This window comes from Stegostoma tigrinum, chromosome 25 (assembly GCF_030684315.1).
Source record: "Stegostoma tigrinum isolate sSteTig4 chromosome 25, sSteTig4.hap1, whole genome shotgun sequence".
NCBI lineage: Eukaryota > Metazoa > Chordata > Chondrichthyes > Orectolobiformes > Stegostomatidae > Stegostoma > Stegostoma tigrinum.
In genome coordinates this window covers 4324848-4338857 of record NC_081378.1, presented here as the reverse complement: position 1 = coordinate 4338857, position 14010 = coordinate 4324848, and the positions used below count along the sequence as shown (strand labels likewise).

The 14010-nt window shown below is 46.8% G+C and overlaps 1 protein-coding gene across 11 annotated transcripts in view; it reads right to left on the bottom strand.

Moving 5' to 3' along the window:
• frmd4a (FERM domain containing 4A) overlaps positions 1–14010 on the bottom strand; it is a 702228-nt gene that overhangs the window by 96855 nt on the left and 591363 nt on the right. For all 11 annotated transcript variants that reach the window (XM_048553974.1, XM_048553978.1, XM_048553975.2 and 8 more), the window contains one exon: positions 13512–13569. In XM_048553974.1, the coding sequence (XP_048409931.1) occupies positions 13512–13569 (58 nt within the window). The remainder of the gene's footprint in view (positions 1–13511; positions 13570–14010) is intronic.

Here is a 14010-nt window from a genome sequence, read left to right as displayed (position 1 = left end):
TGTGAGAGAAAACCCACACAGATGTAGGGAAAACGTGCAAACTCCACACAGACTATCACCTGGTGGTAGAATTGAACCCAGGTCCCTGGTGCTGTGAGGTAGCAGTATTTACCATTGAGCCACCGTGTCACCCCAGATAGCCTGCTTAAATATGGCGAGTGAGCAATCAGTGGGGCACAAGGTTTTGGAGTGTAGTTAAAAGAAATACGGGTCTCACAAAAGTGTGGACTTGGCTTCTGTTTAAACCTTAAATCATTAATAAGTTATCTTCTTGTGTAGAACACACCGCACCAAAGAGAATTCAGTAAGAGGCCAATAGGAATGTGGGTGAAGCAAGGCACAAGACACTTAGATACTGAACCTCACTCTCTATCAATTTCAAGTCAGCACCGGAACATTTTTACAATTATTCTTGGAAGCAGAACTTTTCTTAGCAATAAAGATACAGAAATTACTAGAAATACTGAGGGGGTCAGGCAGAAGAGAACAGAGAACAGCTGAGAAAATATCTCAGGTCTATGTGACTCTTCATCAGGAATTCCGTGTAGTTTGAGATATGACAACTTCTAGGCAACTGAAAGCGGAAGGATGGTTCAAAGAATAAAAGTGAGGACGTGCAATGTGCTGGAAGGCACAAGTGATCACTTGACAAATGGTTTGGTGTTACTTGGCCAAGGGGTGGTTATGGGACAAACAGAGAAGTGTCTGGGGGAAGTGTGAATAGTGGATTGATGAACAGCTGGTGTCCGAGAACAAAAACAAGGCAGGCTCAGAGAGAGAGAGAAAGAGACAGAGAGAGGAAACAAATTTCAGGTAGCATTTATACTTTGAAATTGCTCAACTTAACATCAAGTCCAGAAGGCTTCAAACTCCAAGCAGGAGCGAATAGCCCACAAATGAAAGGGGAAGCCCTGAGAGGACAGTGTCCATTCAGAATTTCAGGACATGCAGACCCAATTAAGTCAGTTAATGTTCCCCAATCTGCGTTATTCTTCAATGGGAAGAGGCAGGAGATCTATTATAGCTTTGCACCACCTAGGGAACCCCTGTTTGAAACTGGCCATTTAAAAAAACTCACCAAATTTATGTATCAGAGATAATGGGAACTGCAGATGCTGGAGAATCCAAGATAATAAAGTGTGAAGCTGGATGAACACAGCAGGCCAAGCAGCATCTCAGGAGCACAAAAGCTGACGTTTCGGGTCTAGACCCTTCATCAGAGAGGGGGATGGGGTGAGGATTCTGGAATAAATAGGGAAAGAGGGGGAGGCGGATCGAAGATGGAGAGAAAAGAAGATAGGTGGAGAGGAGAGTATAGGTGGGGAGGTAGGGAGGGGATAGGTCAGTCCAGGGAAGATGGACGGGTCAAGGAGGTGGGATGAGATTAGTAGGTAGAAGACGGAGGTGTGGCTTGGGGTGGGAGGAAGGGATGGGTGAGAGGAAGAACAGGTTAGGAAGGCAGAGACAGGCTGGACTGGTTTTGGGATGCAGTGGGGGGAGGGGAAGAGCTGGGCTGGTTGTGTGCTGCAGTGGGGGGAGGGGACGAACTGGGCTGGTTTTGGGATGCGGTGGGGTAAGGGGAGATTTTGAAGCTGGTGAAGTCCACATTGATACCATTGGGCTGCAGGGTTCCCAAGCGGAATATGAGTTGCTGTTCCTGCAACCTTCGGGTGGCATCATTGTGGCACTGCAGGAGGCCCATGATGGACATGTCATCTAAAGAATGGGAGGGGGAGTGGAAATGGTTTGCGACTGGGAGGTGCAGTTGTTTATTGCGAACCGAGCGGAGGTGTTCTGCCAGCAGAGGTTCACCTGCACATCTGCCAATGTGGTATACTGCATCCATTGTACCCGGTGTGGCTTCCTCTACATTGGGGAAACCAAGCGGAGGCTTGGGGACCGCTTTGCAGAACACCTCCGCTCGGTTCGCAGTAAACAACTGCACCTCCCAGTCGCAAACCATTTCCACTCCCCCTCCCATTCTTTAGATGACATGTCCTTCATGGGCCTCCTGCAGTGCCACAATGATGCCACCCGAAGGTTGCAGGAACAGCAACTCATATTCCGCTTGGGAACCCTGCAGCCCAATGGTTTCAATGTGGACTTCACCAGCTTCAAACTCTCCCCTTCCCCCACCGCATCCCTAAACCAGCCCAGTTCGTCCCCTCCCCCCACTGCACCACACAACCAGCCCAGCTCTTCCCCTCCCCCCACTGCATCCCAAAACCAGTCCAGCCTGTCTCTGCCTCCCTAACCTGTTCTTCCTCTCACCCATCCCTTCCTCCCACCCCAAGCCGCGCCTCCATTTCCTACCTACTAACCTCATCCCGCATCCTTGACCTGTCCGTCTTCCCTGGACTGACCTATCCCCTCCCCACCTATACTCTCCTCTCAATCTTTGGTCCACCTCCCCCTCTCTCCCTATTTATTCCAGAACCCTCACCCCATCCCCCTCTCTGATGAAGGGTCTAGGCCCGAAATGTCAGCTTTTGTGCTCCTGAGATGCTGCTTGGCCTGCTGTGTTCATCCAGCTTCACACTTTATTATCCCAAATTTATGTAGTGCCTTGAACATTGGAACAGGAGTAAGCTATTCGAGCCTGTTCCGCCATTCAGTGAGGTCATGGCTGATTTGTGACCTAACTCCATATACATGCCTTTGGCCCTTAATACCTTCACTAAACAAAAATTTATCTATCTCAAATTTAAAATTAACCACTGCCATTTGTGGAAGAGAGTTCCAAACCCCTCTCACCCTTTCAGTGTCAAAGTGCTCCTTAACATCTCTCCTGAATGGTCTAGCCCTAATTCTCAGGCTATGCCCTTGGTTCTAGAATCCCCAACCAGTGGAAATAGTTTATCATTACACACCCTGTCCTTTCCTGTTAACATCGAAGACTTCAATCTGGTCGATCGATTTTTATAATTTCTCCTCATAAATGTAACCCTGAATTCCACATATCATTCCTGTAAACCTCTGTTATATTCCCTCCAAGGCCAATACAACTTTCTTACAGTGAGGTGCTCTGATCTGCTCACAGTCTCCAAGTGGGGTCTAGCTAGTGTTTTGTATAACTGCAGCATAGCACCTGCAAACTAAAACTCCTCTAGTATAGAGATGACAAGGTGTGGAGCTGGATGAATACAGCAGGCCAAGCAGCATCAGAGGAGCTTGAAAGCTGACATTTCGGACCTGTATTCATCCAGCTCTACACCTTGTTATCTCAGATTCTCCAGCATCGGCAGTTCCCACTATCCCTACTCTAATATAGGTTATTTGGGCTTGTTACAAACTCTCTTTTTCGGTTACTCATGGGGCTTGAATATCTCTGGCTCGGCCCAGCATTTCTTGCCCATCCCTAGTTGCCCCTTGAGAAGGTGGTGGTGAGCTGCCTTCTTGAACCACTGCAGTCCATGTGCTGTGGGTTGACCCACACTGCTGTTAGGAAGGGAGTTCCACAATATTGATCTAGTGATACTGAAGGAATGCCTATATATTTCCAAGTGTAGCTTTTAATCTTATTTTGAATGTTTTACACTGTATTATAATTATTGTACTGTTTAACTTTATTATTTCTTTCTACCTTGTTGTTACGATTTTATACCTGGGTACTTGCACCTTGGATGGTGCCGGGGATGGTGACACTATGCACTTTTCTTTTGTGCTTGTGTACGTGTGATTATAAAATCAAAATCAAATCAAGTCAGGATGGTGAGTGAGTCAGAAGGGGATTTGCAGGTGATGCTGTTCCTATGTATCTGCTGCCCATGTCCTTCTAGATGGAAGTGGTCATGAGTGTGGAAGGTGCTGCCTGAGGCCCTTTGGTGCACACTGCTGCTACTGGGCATGGGTGATAGAGGGAGTGGATGTTTGTGGATGTGATGCCAATCAAGTGAGCTGCTTTATCCTGGTGGTGTTAAGCTTCTTGAGTGTTGTTGGAGCTGCACCCATCCAGTAAATTGGGGAGGATTCCATCACACTCCTGACTTGTGCCTTAAAGATGGTGGACAGGCTTTGGGGCATCTGGAGGAGAATTACTCATTGCAGTGTTCCTAGTCTCTGACCTGCTCTCGCAGCCACTGTGTTTACGTGGTGAGTCCAGTTGAATTTCTGGCCAATGGTAATCCTCAGGATGTTGACAGTGGGGGATTCAGTGATGGTAACACCAATCAGTGTCAAGGGGCAGTGATTATATTGTGCCTTGTTGGTGATTGTCACAGCCTGGCATTTGTATATTACTTGCCACTTGTCAGCCCAAGCCTGGATATTGTCCAACTTGAAAATGAACTGCTTCAGTATCTGAGGAGTCGTGAATGATGCTGAACTTTGTGCAATCATCAGTCAACATCCCCACTTCTGACCTTATGCTAGAGGGAAGCAGCTGATGATGGGTGAGCCTAGGACACTCCCCCATGGACTTCTGCAGAGTTTTCCTAGCACGGAGATAACTGACTTCCTGCAAGGACGACCATTTTCCTATCTGTCGGGTCTGACTCCAACCAGCAGAGGTGGTCAAGGTTGTCACTCATCTCATTTCTTTTGCCCATGTTTGAACCAAGGCTGTAATTAGTCACAAGCCCTGGCAGAGCCCAAACTGGGCATCACTGAGCAGATGCTGCTTGATAGTACTGTTGCCAACACCTTCCATTGCTTTAGTGATGATTGGCCATTAACTGAAGGTATTAGATCACAGAATCCCCTTCAGTGTGGAAACAGGACATTTGGGCCCAACAAGTGCACATCAACTTTCTGGGAAGACTTATCCCCTCCCCTACAACCCCTCAATTTCCCAAGGCTAATCCACCTAACTTACACATCCCCGGGCACTACGGGCAATTTAGCATGGCCAATCCACCTGACCCGCACATCTTTGGACTGTGGGAGGAAACCGGAGCAGCCGGAGAAAACGCACACAGACGTGGGGAGAATGTGTAACTTCTACAGAGACAACTGCCCCTGGCTGGGAATAAACCCAGGTCCCTGGAGCAGTGAGGCAGCAGTGCTGACCACCCTGCCACCCTGATCTGTTCTGTTTTTCGTGTACAGGTCATATCTGGGCAATTTACCATATTGTTGTAACTGTATTGGAACAGCTTGGCTAGAGGAGCAGCAAGTTTTGGAGCACAAGTCTTCAGTACTAATTACTGCATGTCGTCAGGGCCCATAGCCTTTGAGTATCTAATGCCTCCAACTGTTTCTTCATTTCATGTGGAGTTAATTGAATGCGCTGAAGAGTGGCATCTGTGATACTGGGGGCCACCAGAGGAAGCCCAGATGGATCATCCTCTTGATGTTTTTGGCTGAAGATTTCTGTGAATGCTTCAGCCTTATCTTTTGCATTGATGTATCGAGCTCTTCCATCATTCAAGATGAGGACATTTCTCCAGTGAGTTGTTTAATTGTCCACAACCATTCATGGCTGGATGCGGCAGGACTGCAGAGCTTAGATCTGATCCGTTGGTTGTGGGCTTGCTTATCCCTTGGCCTGTTGGTAATGGTTAAGTGGGGGATATGCTGGGCCACGAGGTTACAGATTGTGCTGGAGTACAATTCTGCTGCTGTTAATGGCCCACAGCACCTCATGGATGCCCAGTCTTGAGTTGCTAGATCTGTGTGAAGTCTGTCCCATTGAGCATGGTGATAGTGCCACACAACATGATGGAGTTTGTTCTCAGTGTGAAGGTGGGACTTTGTCTCCATAAGGACTGTGTGGTGGTCACTCTTACTGATACTGTCATAGAGAGATGCACCTGGAGCCAGCAGATTGGTAAGGATGAGGTCAAGTATGTTTTTCCCTCTTGTTGGTTCCCTCACCACCGGCCGCAGACCCAGTCCAGCAGCTATGTCCTTTCGGACCCAACCAGCTCGATCAGTAGTACTGCTGCTGAACCACTCTTCATGGTGGACATTGAAATTTTTCACCCAGAGAACAGTTTGTGCCCTTGCCATTCTCAGAGCTTCCTCCAAGTATTGGTCAACATGGAGGAACGTTATTCATCAGCTGAGGGAGGACAGTACGTGGTAATCAGGAGGTTTCCTTGTCCAAGCTTAATCTGAAGCCATGAGACTTCATGGGGTCCAGAGTCAATGTTGAGGATTACCAGAACAACACTGTCCCAATTGAAACCACTGTCCGAGAATTATTTCTTTACTTTTCTACTGAATATGACGAAGGTCTGTAACGTTTAACTGTTAACTTTGTTTCTTTATTTTTTACTTTGTACCTGAGTTTTTGCATATCGGTACCTCCATACCTAAGATGGTGCTAGTACCTGGGTACCAAGGTGTGGGGCTGGATGAACACAGCAGGCCAAGCAGCATCGCAGGAGCACAAAAGGCCGAGGCCCTTCATCAGAGAGGGGGATGGAGAGAGGATTCTGAAATAAATAGGGAGAGAGGGGGAGGCGGACTGAAGATGGATAGAGGAGAAGATAGGTAGAGAGAAGTGTATGGGTGGGTAGGTAGGGAGGGGATAGGTCAGTCCGGGGAGAATGGGTCTCTGGATTAATAATATAGTGATAATACCACTCAGCTATTTCCCCTCCTTTTTAAAAAGAGGATGGCTGTTGACAACATGACATTAAGGCAGCCAAGCAGCTAGCACTGAGCTGTGCAGGGTCCAGCCCTCTTGTAAAAAAATGGGCACTGAGTTCAAAATTTAGCTCATAGCTTCTCTGTGAAGCTCATCTACATGTTCATTCTCTGGGCAGAAACATCCCAAGATGCTTCAAAGAAACGCGAGGGGACAAAATGGCATATTGTGTCTCTTTGAGGAGATGTCAGGACAGATGACCAAAAGCTTGGTCAAGGAGTTTGATTTGAGTGGATGTCTCAAAGGAGTAAAGAGAGCTCGAGGTGTGGAGAGACCCTGTGACAGAATCCCAGCAGCCTAGCCAGAATTGTAGCAGCACTTGCCCAGCCCAGACTAATCCCAGACGTTTATCCTCATGAGTAAGGGGCTGATAGCAATGTTAAAGATCCACCAATATAATAAAATGTGAGGCTGGATGAACACAGCGGGCCAAGCAGCATCTTAGGAGCACAAAAGCTGACGTTTCGGGCCTAGACCCGTCATCAGAGAGGGGGATGGGGAGAGGGAACTGGAATAAATAGGGAGAGAGGGGGAGGCGGACCGAAGATGGAGAGAAAAGAAGATAGGTGGAGAGAGTTTAGGTGGGGAGGTAGGGAGGGGATAGGTCAGTCCAGGGAAGACGGACGGGTCAAGGAGGTGGGACGAGATTAGTAGGTAGATGGGGGTGCGGCTTGGGGTGGGAGGAAGGGATGGGTGAGAGGAAGAACAGGTTAGGGAGGCAGAGACAGGTTGGACTGGTTTTGGGATGCAGTGGGTGGAGGGGAAGAGCTGGGCTGGTTGTGTGGTGCAGTGGGGGGAGGGGACGAACTAGGCTGGTTTAGGGATGCGGTGGGGGAAGGGGAGATTTTGAAACTGGTGAAGTCCACATTGATACCATTAGGCTGCAGGGTTCCCAGGCGGAATATGAGTTGCTGTTCCTGCAACCTTCGGGTGGCATCATTGTGGCACTGCAGGAGGCCCATGATGGACATGTCATCTAAAGAATGGGAGGGGGAGTGGAAATGGTTTGCGACTGGGAGGTGCAGTTGTTTGTTGCGAATTGAGCGGAGGTGTTCTGCAAAGCGGTCCCCAAGCCTCCGCTTGGTTTCCCCAATGTAGAGGATGCCACACCGGGTACAGTGGATGCAGTATACCACATTGGCAAATGTGCAGGTGAACCTCTGCTTAATGTGGAAAGTCATGTTGGGGCCTGGGATAGGGGTGAGGGAGGAGGTGTGGGGGCAAATGTAGCATTTCCTGTGGTTGCAGGGGAAGGTGCCGGGTGTGGTGGGGTTGGAGGGCAGTGTGGAGCGAACAAGGGAGTCACGGAGAGAGTGGTCTCTCCGGAAAGCAGACAGGGGTGGGGATGGAAAAATGTCTTGGGTGGTGGGGTCGGATTGTAGATGGCGGAAGTGTCTGAGGATGATGCATTGTATCCGGAGGTTGGTGGGGTGGTGTGTGAGAACGAGGGGGATCCTCTTTGGGCGGTTGTGGCGGGGGCGGGGTGTGAGGGATGTGTTGCGGGAAATACGGGAGACGCGGTCAAGGGCGTTCTCGATCACTGTGGGGGGAAAGATGCCGTCCTTGAAGAACTTGGACATCTGGGATGTGCGGGAGTGGAATGTCTTATCGTGGGAGCAGATGCGGCGGAGGCGGAGGAATTGGGAATAGGGGATGGAATTTTTGCAGGAGGGTGGGTGGGAGGAGGTGTATTCTAGGTAGCTGTGGGAGTCGGTAGGCTTGAAACGGACATCAGTTACAAGCTGCTTGCCTGAGATGGAGACTGAGAGGTCCAGGAAAGTGAGGGATGTGCTGGAGATGGTCCAGGTGAACTGAAGGTTGGGGTGGAAGGTGTCGGTGAAGTGGATGAACTGTTCGAGCTCCTCTGGGGAGCAAGAGGCGGCGCCGATACAGTCATCAATGTACCGGAGGAAGAGGTGGGGTTTGGGGCCTGTGTAGGTGCGGAAGAGGGACTGTTCCACGTAACCTACAAAGAGGCAGGCATAGCTGGGGCCCATGCGGGTGCCCATGGCCACCCCCTTAGTCTGTAGGAAGTGGGAGGAGTCAAAAGAGAAGTTGTTGCTCCTGAGATGCTGCTTGGCCTGCTGTGTTCATCCAGCCTCACATTTTATTATCTTGGATTCTCCAGCATCTGCAGTTCCCATTATCTCTTAAAGATCCACCAGCTGTGGTCAAAAGACAGATCAACCAAGCGAAGAAAGATCACAAAGAGAAAGTCTGCAACCTGTCAGCAAGTAAAGAAGCAACTTGTGGTGAATCCACTTGATTAGACCAGTTGATACTGACTGCACCGAAAGTTTCAAAATTCCATGTAAAAAGCCGCTTGCATTCCAGTGACAGAGACAGTGGGCACTGAGTCTGGTAATCAGCACCCCAGCAAACATTCTTTCAAATTATGACTGAGTGATATGTATATAAATAATTCTTAAACTTGCAGTTCCACATTTTTGTTGATCTGTACTGCAACTACCCCAGCCCCTTTCGAAAGCACCTTCCAAACCACTGGCCACTTTCTAAAACTCTCCGAGGTGCTGGGTTAATATCTCATGAGTGATAGCAAGTCACTTTGGTGTTTCTGCCACTCAGAAGATGGCACTTCCTGAAGTGCACTAATGGACAGTTTACAGTTTGATTAAAACTAACATAAAGTGGTGTGAGTGTTGGGAAGAGAGGGAGTTAGACCTGATGACACTAATAAAGAGGACGAAATCAAGAGGAATACAAACAGGCAATGATGTTATTGATTAGCTGCACATCACTGAAGGCCACACATGGATATAAGAAGGAGAAGGAAGAGGGGTCATGTGGAGGCTGAAACACCCTTGAGAAAAGGAGGAAGTCTACAACTGCAGTGGTTGACCTCCCAATCTTCTTTATACATTTCTATCAATGTCTCAATGAACTGTAGCAAAACCAGTGTAAAAGCTGGAGGTGGGAATTCTATCCCCTTGTGCCTGAGGTCAACGTGCAGAACAGCCATGTCAAAGCATTTACCACCTTCAGCTGTTTGCGAAAAGCAATGGTGCACACTTGCAGATGGCAGGGAATTCCAGGTACTGCCTAGTGGATACTATAAAGAGAAACCAACTACATAATGTTCTACAAACAGACAAAAAAAAGAAACAAGAGTTGGCCACTCAGCCCTTCCAGCCAGCTCCTCCATTCAGTAAGACCACGGCTGATCTGATTTTAACCTCACCTCTACATTTCTGCACATCCCTCAATACTCTTCCATCCCCTTGGTCATCAAGGATCTATCTCCGCCTACCTTAACAATATTTAAAGATTCTACATCCAATGCTTTTTGAGGAAAGGAATTCTAAACCTCTCAACGTCCTGTGAGAAAAATATATTGCCTTATCTCTGTCTCAAACCAGTGACCTCTTATTTTTAAACTATGACCCCTTGTTCTAGATTCTCCTACAAGAGGAAACATCGTCTCCACATCCACCCGTTCAAGTCCCCTGAGGGTCTTATACGTTTCAACGAAGTCTCCTCAGACTGTTGTAAACTCCACAGGATACAGGCCCAGCCGGTCTAGCCTTTCCTCATAAGGCAATTAAAGGTTCTAAATGTCCTGTTACTGCTGGAATGATTCTGTCGGATCCATTAGCATTATGACTCATCCATTTTCAGCCCAACTCCGTCTCTTCATTACGCCCACGTTATTTTAATAGCACCATTTTGTTTTCACTCAGTCATAGGATGTGGATGTCATTGGCTGGACCGGCATTTATTGCCGATCCATGACTGCCCAGAGGGCACTTAAGAGTCAACCACATTGCTATGGGTCTGTAGGTCAGACTAGCCAGGACAAGGGTGGCAGTTTCCTTCCCTAAAGGAAATTAGTTTTTCCAATACTTGACAATGGCTTCATGGTTGTCATTTGACTCTTAATTCCAGATATTTACTGGAGTGAACTTCCACAATCTGCCATGGTGGGATTTGAATGCAGGTCCCCAGAAAGTTACCTGCATCTCCAGTCTAATAGATTTGTGGTAATATCATGAGAACATCACCTCCTTTATGTGTTGCATTATAGGGGTCTCAGTAAGTCCCATTTTCTGAGACATCAATGCTGACTCGCTATCTCCATTAGAATAGTATGTCAGTACCTCAGAGTGCGTTAGAAAGATAGCCCTGCATTCTTTTAACATGTCCCATCAATAAATGACCAAGCAGACAGATTCCACAATTATTCTAATCATTCTACAGAATGGGCCCATCTTCAATGAAAAATGTGAGAATGGGAATAAGTAAATCAGCACACTTACTTCTAGTGAAAGTGGAATTGGTACAAATAGCTGAAGGTTTTCCTTCTTAAAATCTGAACTTTTTGTTCACTGAAAAAAAGGAAAAGCTTTCAACAACAGCCACAATGCTGACTCAAAGATCATGTGAGTCTTTGAAGAGCAGGGAGGGAATGGCTGAGAGCTGGCTGAGTAAGTTGTATTCTAAGGAGGCTATAGTCATACAACATGGAAACAGGCCCTTGGATCAAGTCATCGGCGTGGACCAGACATCCCAACCTGATCTAGTCCCATCTCACAGCATCGGGCCCATATCCCTCTAAACCCTTCCTATTCACATACCCACCCAGATGCCTTTTAAATGTTGTAATTGTTCCAGCCTCCACCACTTCCTCTGGCAGCTTGTTCCATTCACTCACCACCTTCTGCGTGAAAAAGTTGCCCCTTAGGTCCCTTTTAAGTCTTTTCCCTCTCATCTTAAATTTGTGCCCTTCAGTTTTGGACTTCCCCGCACCCTGGGGAAAAGTCCTTAGCTATTCACCCTATCCATGCCCTTCATGACTTTATAAACCTCTATAAGGTCACCCCTCAGCCTCTGAAGCTCTGGAAAAATAGCCCCAGCCTATGTGTTTGATATAAAGGATGTAAAGTTTCAGTTGGTAGGGATTTCTGTTGGAATATCACCAGCATCTCCTTGTCTCTTAAATGATATGGGGATGGTGCTGGAAGGCAGAGTTGATGTAAATAATCAGTTATGAAGTTGCTCAATGACACAGCAGGCTCAAAGAGCCAAATGGTTTACTCCTCCTATTTCTTACACTTGGCCCTCCTGCACTTCACTGTATGATTGAATCAAAGATCTCTGTTCCAAAAACAGAGTCAGTTTTACATTTCATGATGGACTATTAAACTGGATGACTGACCTAATTTTCTTGAATTGATTCTTAAAAGAGGAGATGCATTTTGTTAAGGAAGGTGTTGCAGTTGTTTGTTGCGAACTGAGCAGAGGTGTTCTGCAAAGCGTCCCCAAGCCTCCGTTAATGTGGGTTCACAGTTTCGGGTTGAAATGGCTGAAGCCAATGATGGAACAAAAGAATTGAGGCAGAGAGTCACAGAGGTTTTATAGCATGGACCTTCAGCCCATCATGTCTGTGCTTGTTGCCAAAGATCTATCTATTCCAATCCCATTTGATAGCACTTGGCCCCTAACCTTGTATGCTGTGGTGTTCCAAGTGCTCATCTAAATAGTTCTTAAATGTCTTGAGAGCTCTTGCTTCTACCACACTCTTGTGCACTGAGTTTCAGATACTCACAATGCTCTAGATGAGAAACATTTTCTTTAAACCTCCAGTTCCTTGCCTTAAAACTCTGGCCCCAGATTATGAGAAAGGTTTCTCCCTATCTATTCTATCTGTACCCTCCAGGACTTTCTGTATGTCAATCAAAACCCCCCTCCCCTCAGCCTTCTCTGCTGTAAAGAAAACAACCCTTGTCTATCTTGTTTCCTTTCAGAGCTGAAACTCTCCAGGTCAGGCAACATTCTGGTGAATCTCCTCTGCACCCTCTCCAGAGCCATCACATCCTTCCTATAGTGCAGAGACCAGACCTGCACACAGTGCTCCAACTGTGGCCTAAATAACATTATACACAGCTCCATCATATTCTTGCTCTTGTATTCCACACCTCTTACTAATGAAGACAAGTATTCCATACGCCTTCCGAACCACCTTATCTACCAGTCCCGATGCCTTCAGTGATCTATGGGCATGCATAGCTGGGTCCTTCTGATTCTCTGCACTGCCTGGGGGTTCTACTATTCAAGATGTCTTCCCTTTCCTTGTTAATCCTTCCAAAATTCACCACCTCACACAAATAGGAGGAGGGAGATAGACAGTTCTTGGAAAGTGAGAGGGCTAGAGGAGAGTACAGAGACAGGGAGGGTCAAAGTTGTACAGGAATTTAAACTGATAGGGCTGGAGGAGAGTACAGAGACAGGGAGGGTCAAAGCCGTACAGGGATTTAATGTGATTGGGCTCGAGGAGAGTACAGAGACAGGGAGGGTCAAAGCCGTACGGGGATTTAAAGTAATTGGGCTGGAGGAGAGTACAGAGACAGGGAGGGTCAAAGCCGTACGGGGATTTAAAGTGATAAGGCTGGAGGAGAGTACAGAGACAGGGAGGGTCAAAGCTGTGCGGGGATTTAAAAACTAGCATGCAAATTCTGCATTTTGAGCTTTTTTTCATTCATTTATATGCTAGCATTTGTTGCCCATCCCTATGTACCCAGAGGGCATAAAATAGTCAACCACATGGCCATGGGTCTACACGTCAGACTAATGATCCCCTTCCCTAAAGGGTTTAGTGAATACGATGGGTTTTTACAACAATCAACAGGGGTTGTCATTAGGTTACAGATTTTAAGTCCAATTTAATAAAACACTGAATACAAGTTTCACCATGGGGCAGGGTGGGGATGAGAGCCCGTGTCCGTAGATTATTAGTTCTGATTACTAGTTCAGACATAAACTTGACGACTTCCCTCCCTGTCTTCCAGAGCTGGAAGGCAGTTGGATCATCAATTAGAGGCACATTTCTCTGGCTTTCTGAACCTAGAGAGGGTGGTGGGGGCGGGGGACACACGTCATTTTAAAGTGAAGCAGAGAAGTTTACCTTTACTGCATAATAGTGCACTCCGTAAGTTGGAAGAGATTCTGCAATGCTCATGTAACTGGAACAAAAGAAGAAATGGAAAGAATGTTAGAAATGGTTTTCAGTCTCTCTTCTCACAGTGTTGCAGAAACATTGAAACATTTAGACAGTGAGATCTATTAAAAGAAAAGAAAAACAGGCAGAAGGAATGTGAATATTAAGACTAAAACAAAAAGAAAATATTTGATGTAGAATGAGCAAAATCTAAAGAAATTAAACATCCCATAATCATCAAAGGTCATTGATAAAAATATAAATCAGCTTCGCATTGACCATAAAAGGACAAGAGTTTTACACTTGGAAATCACTGCTGGTGATGCTATCACACAAACACACAATGTGTTTGAATCAGATTCCTCACTTCACTGTTTGAATCGAGGAATTAATCTGTTTATTTTGAACAGTTTGAAGCTACACTAAGATGGGCAAGAGGTGGAGTCTATAACCATTTTGTAGCTTG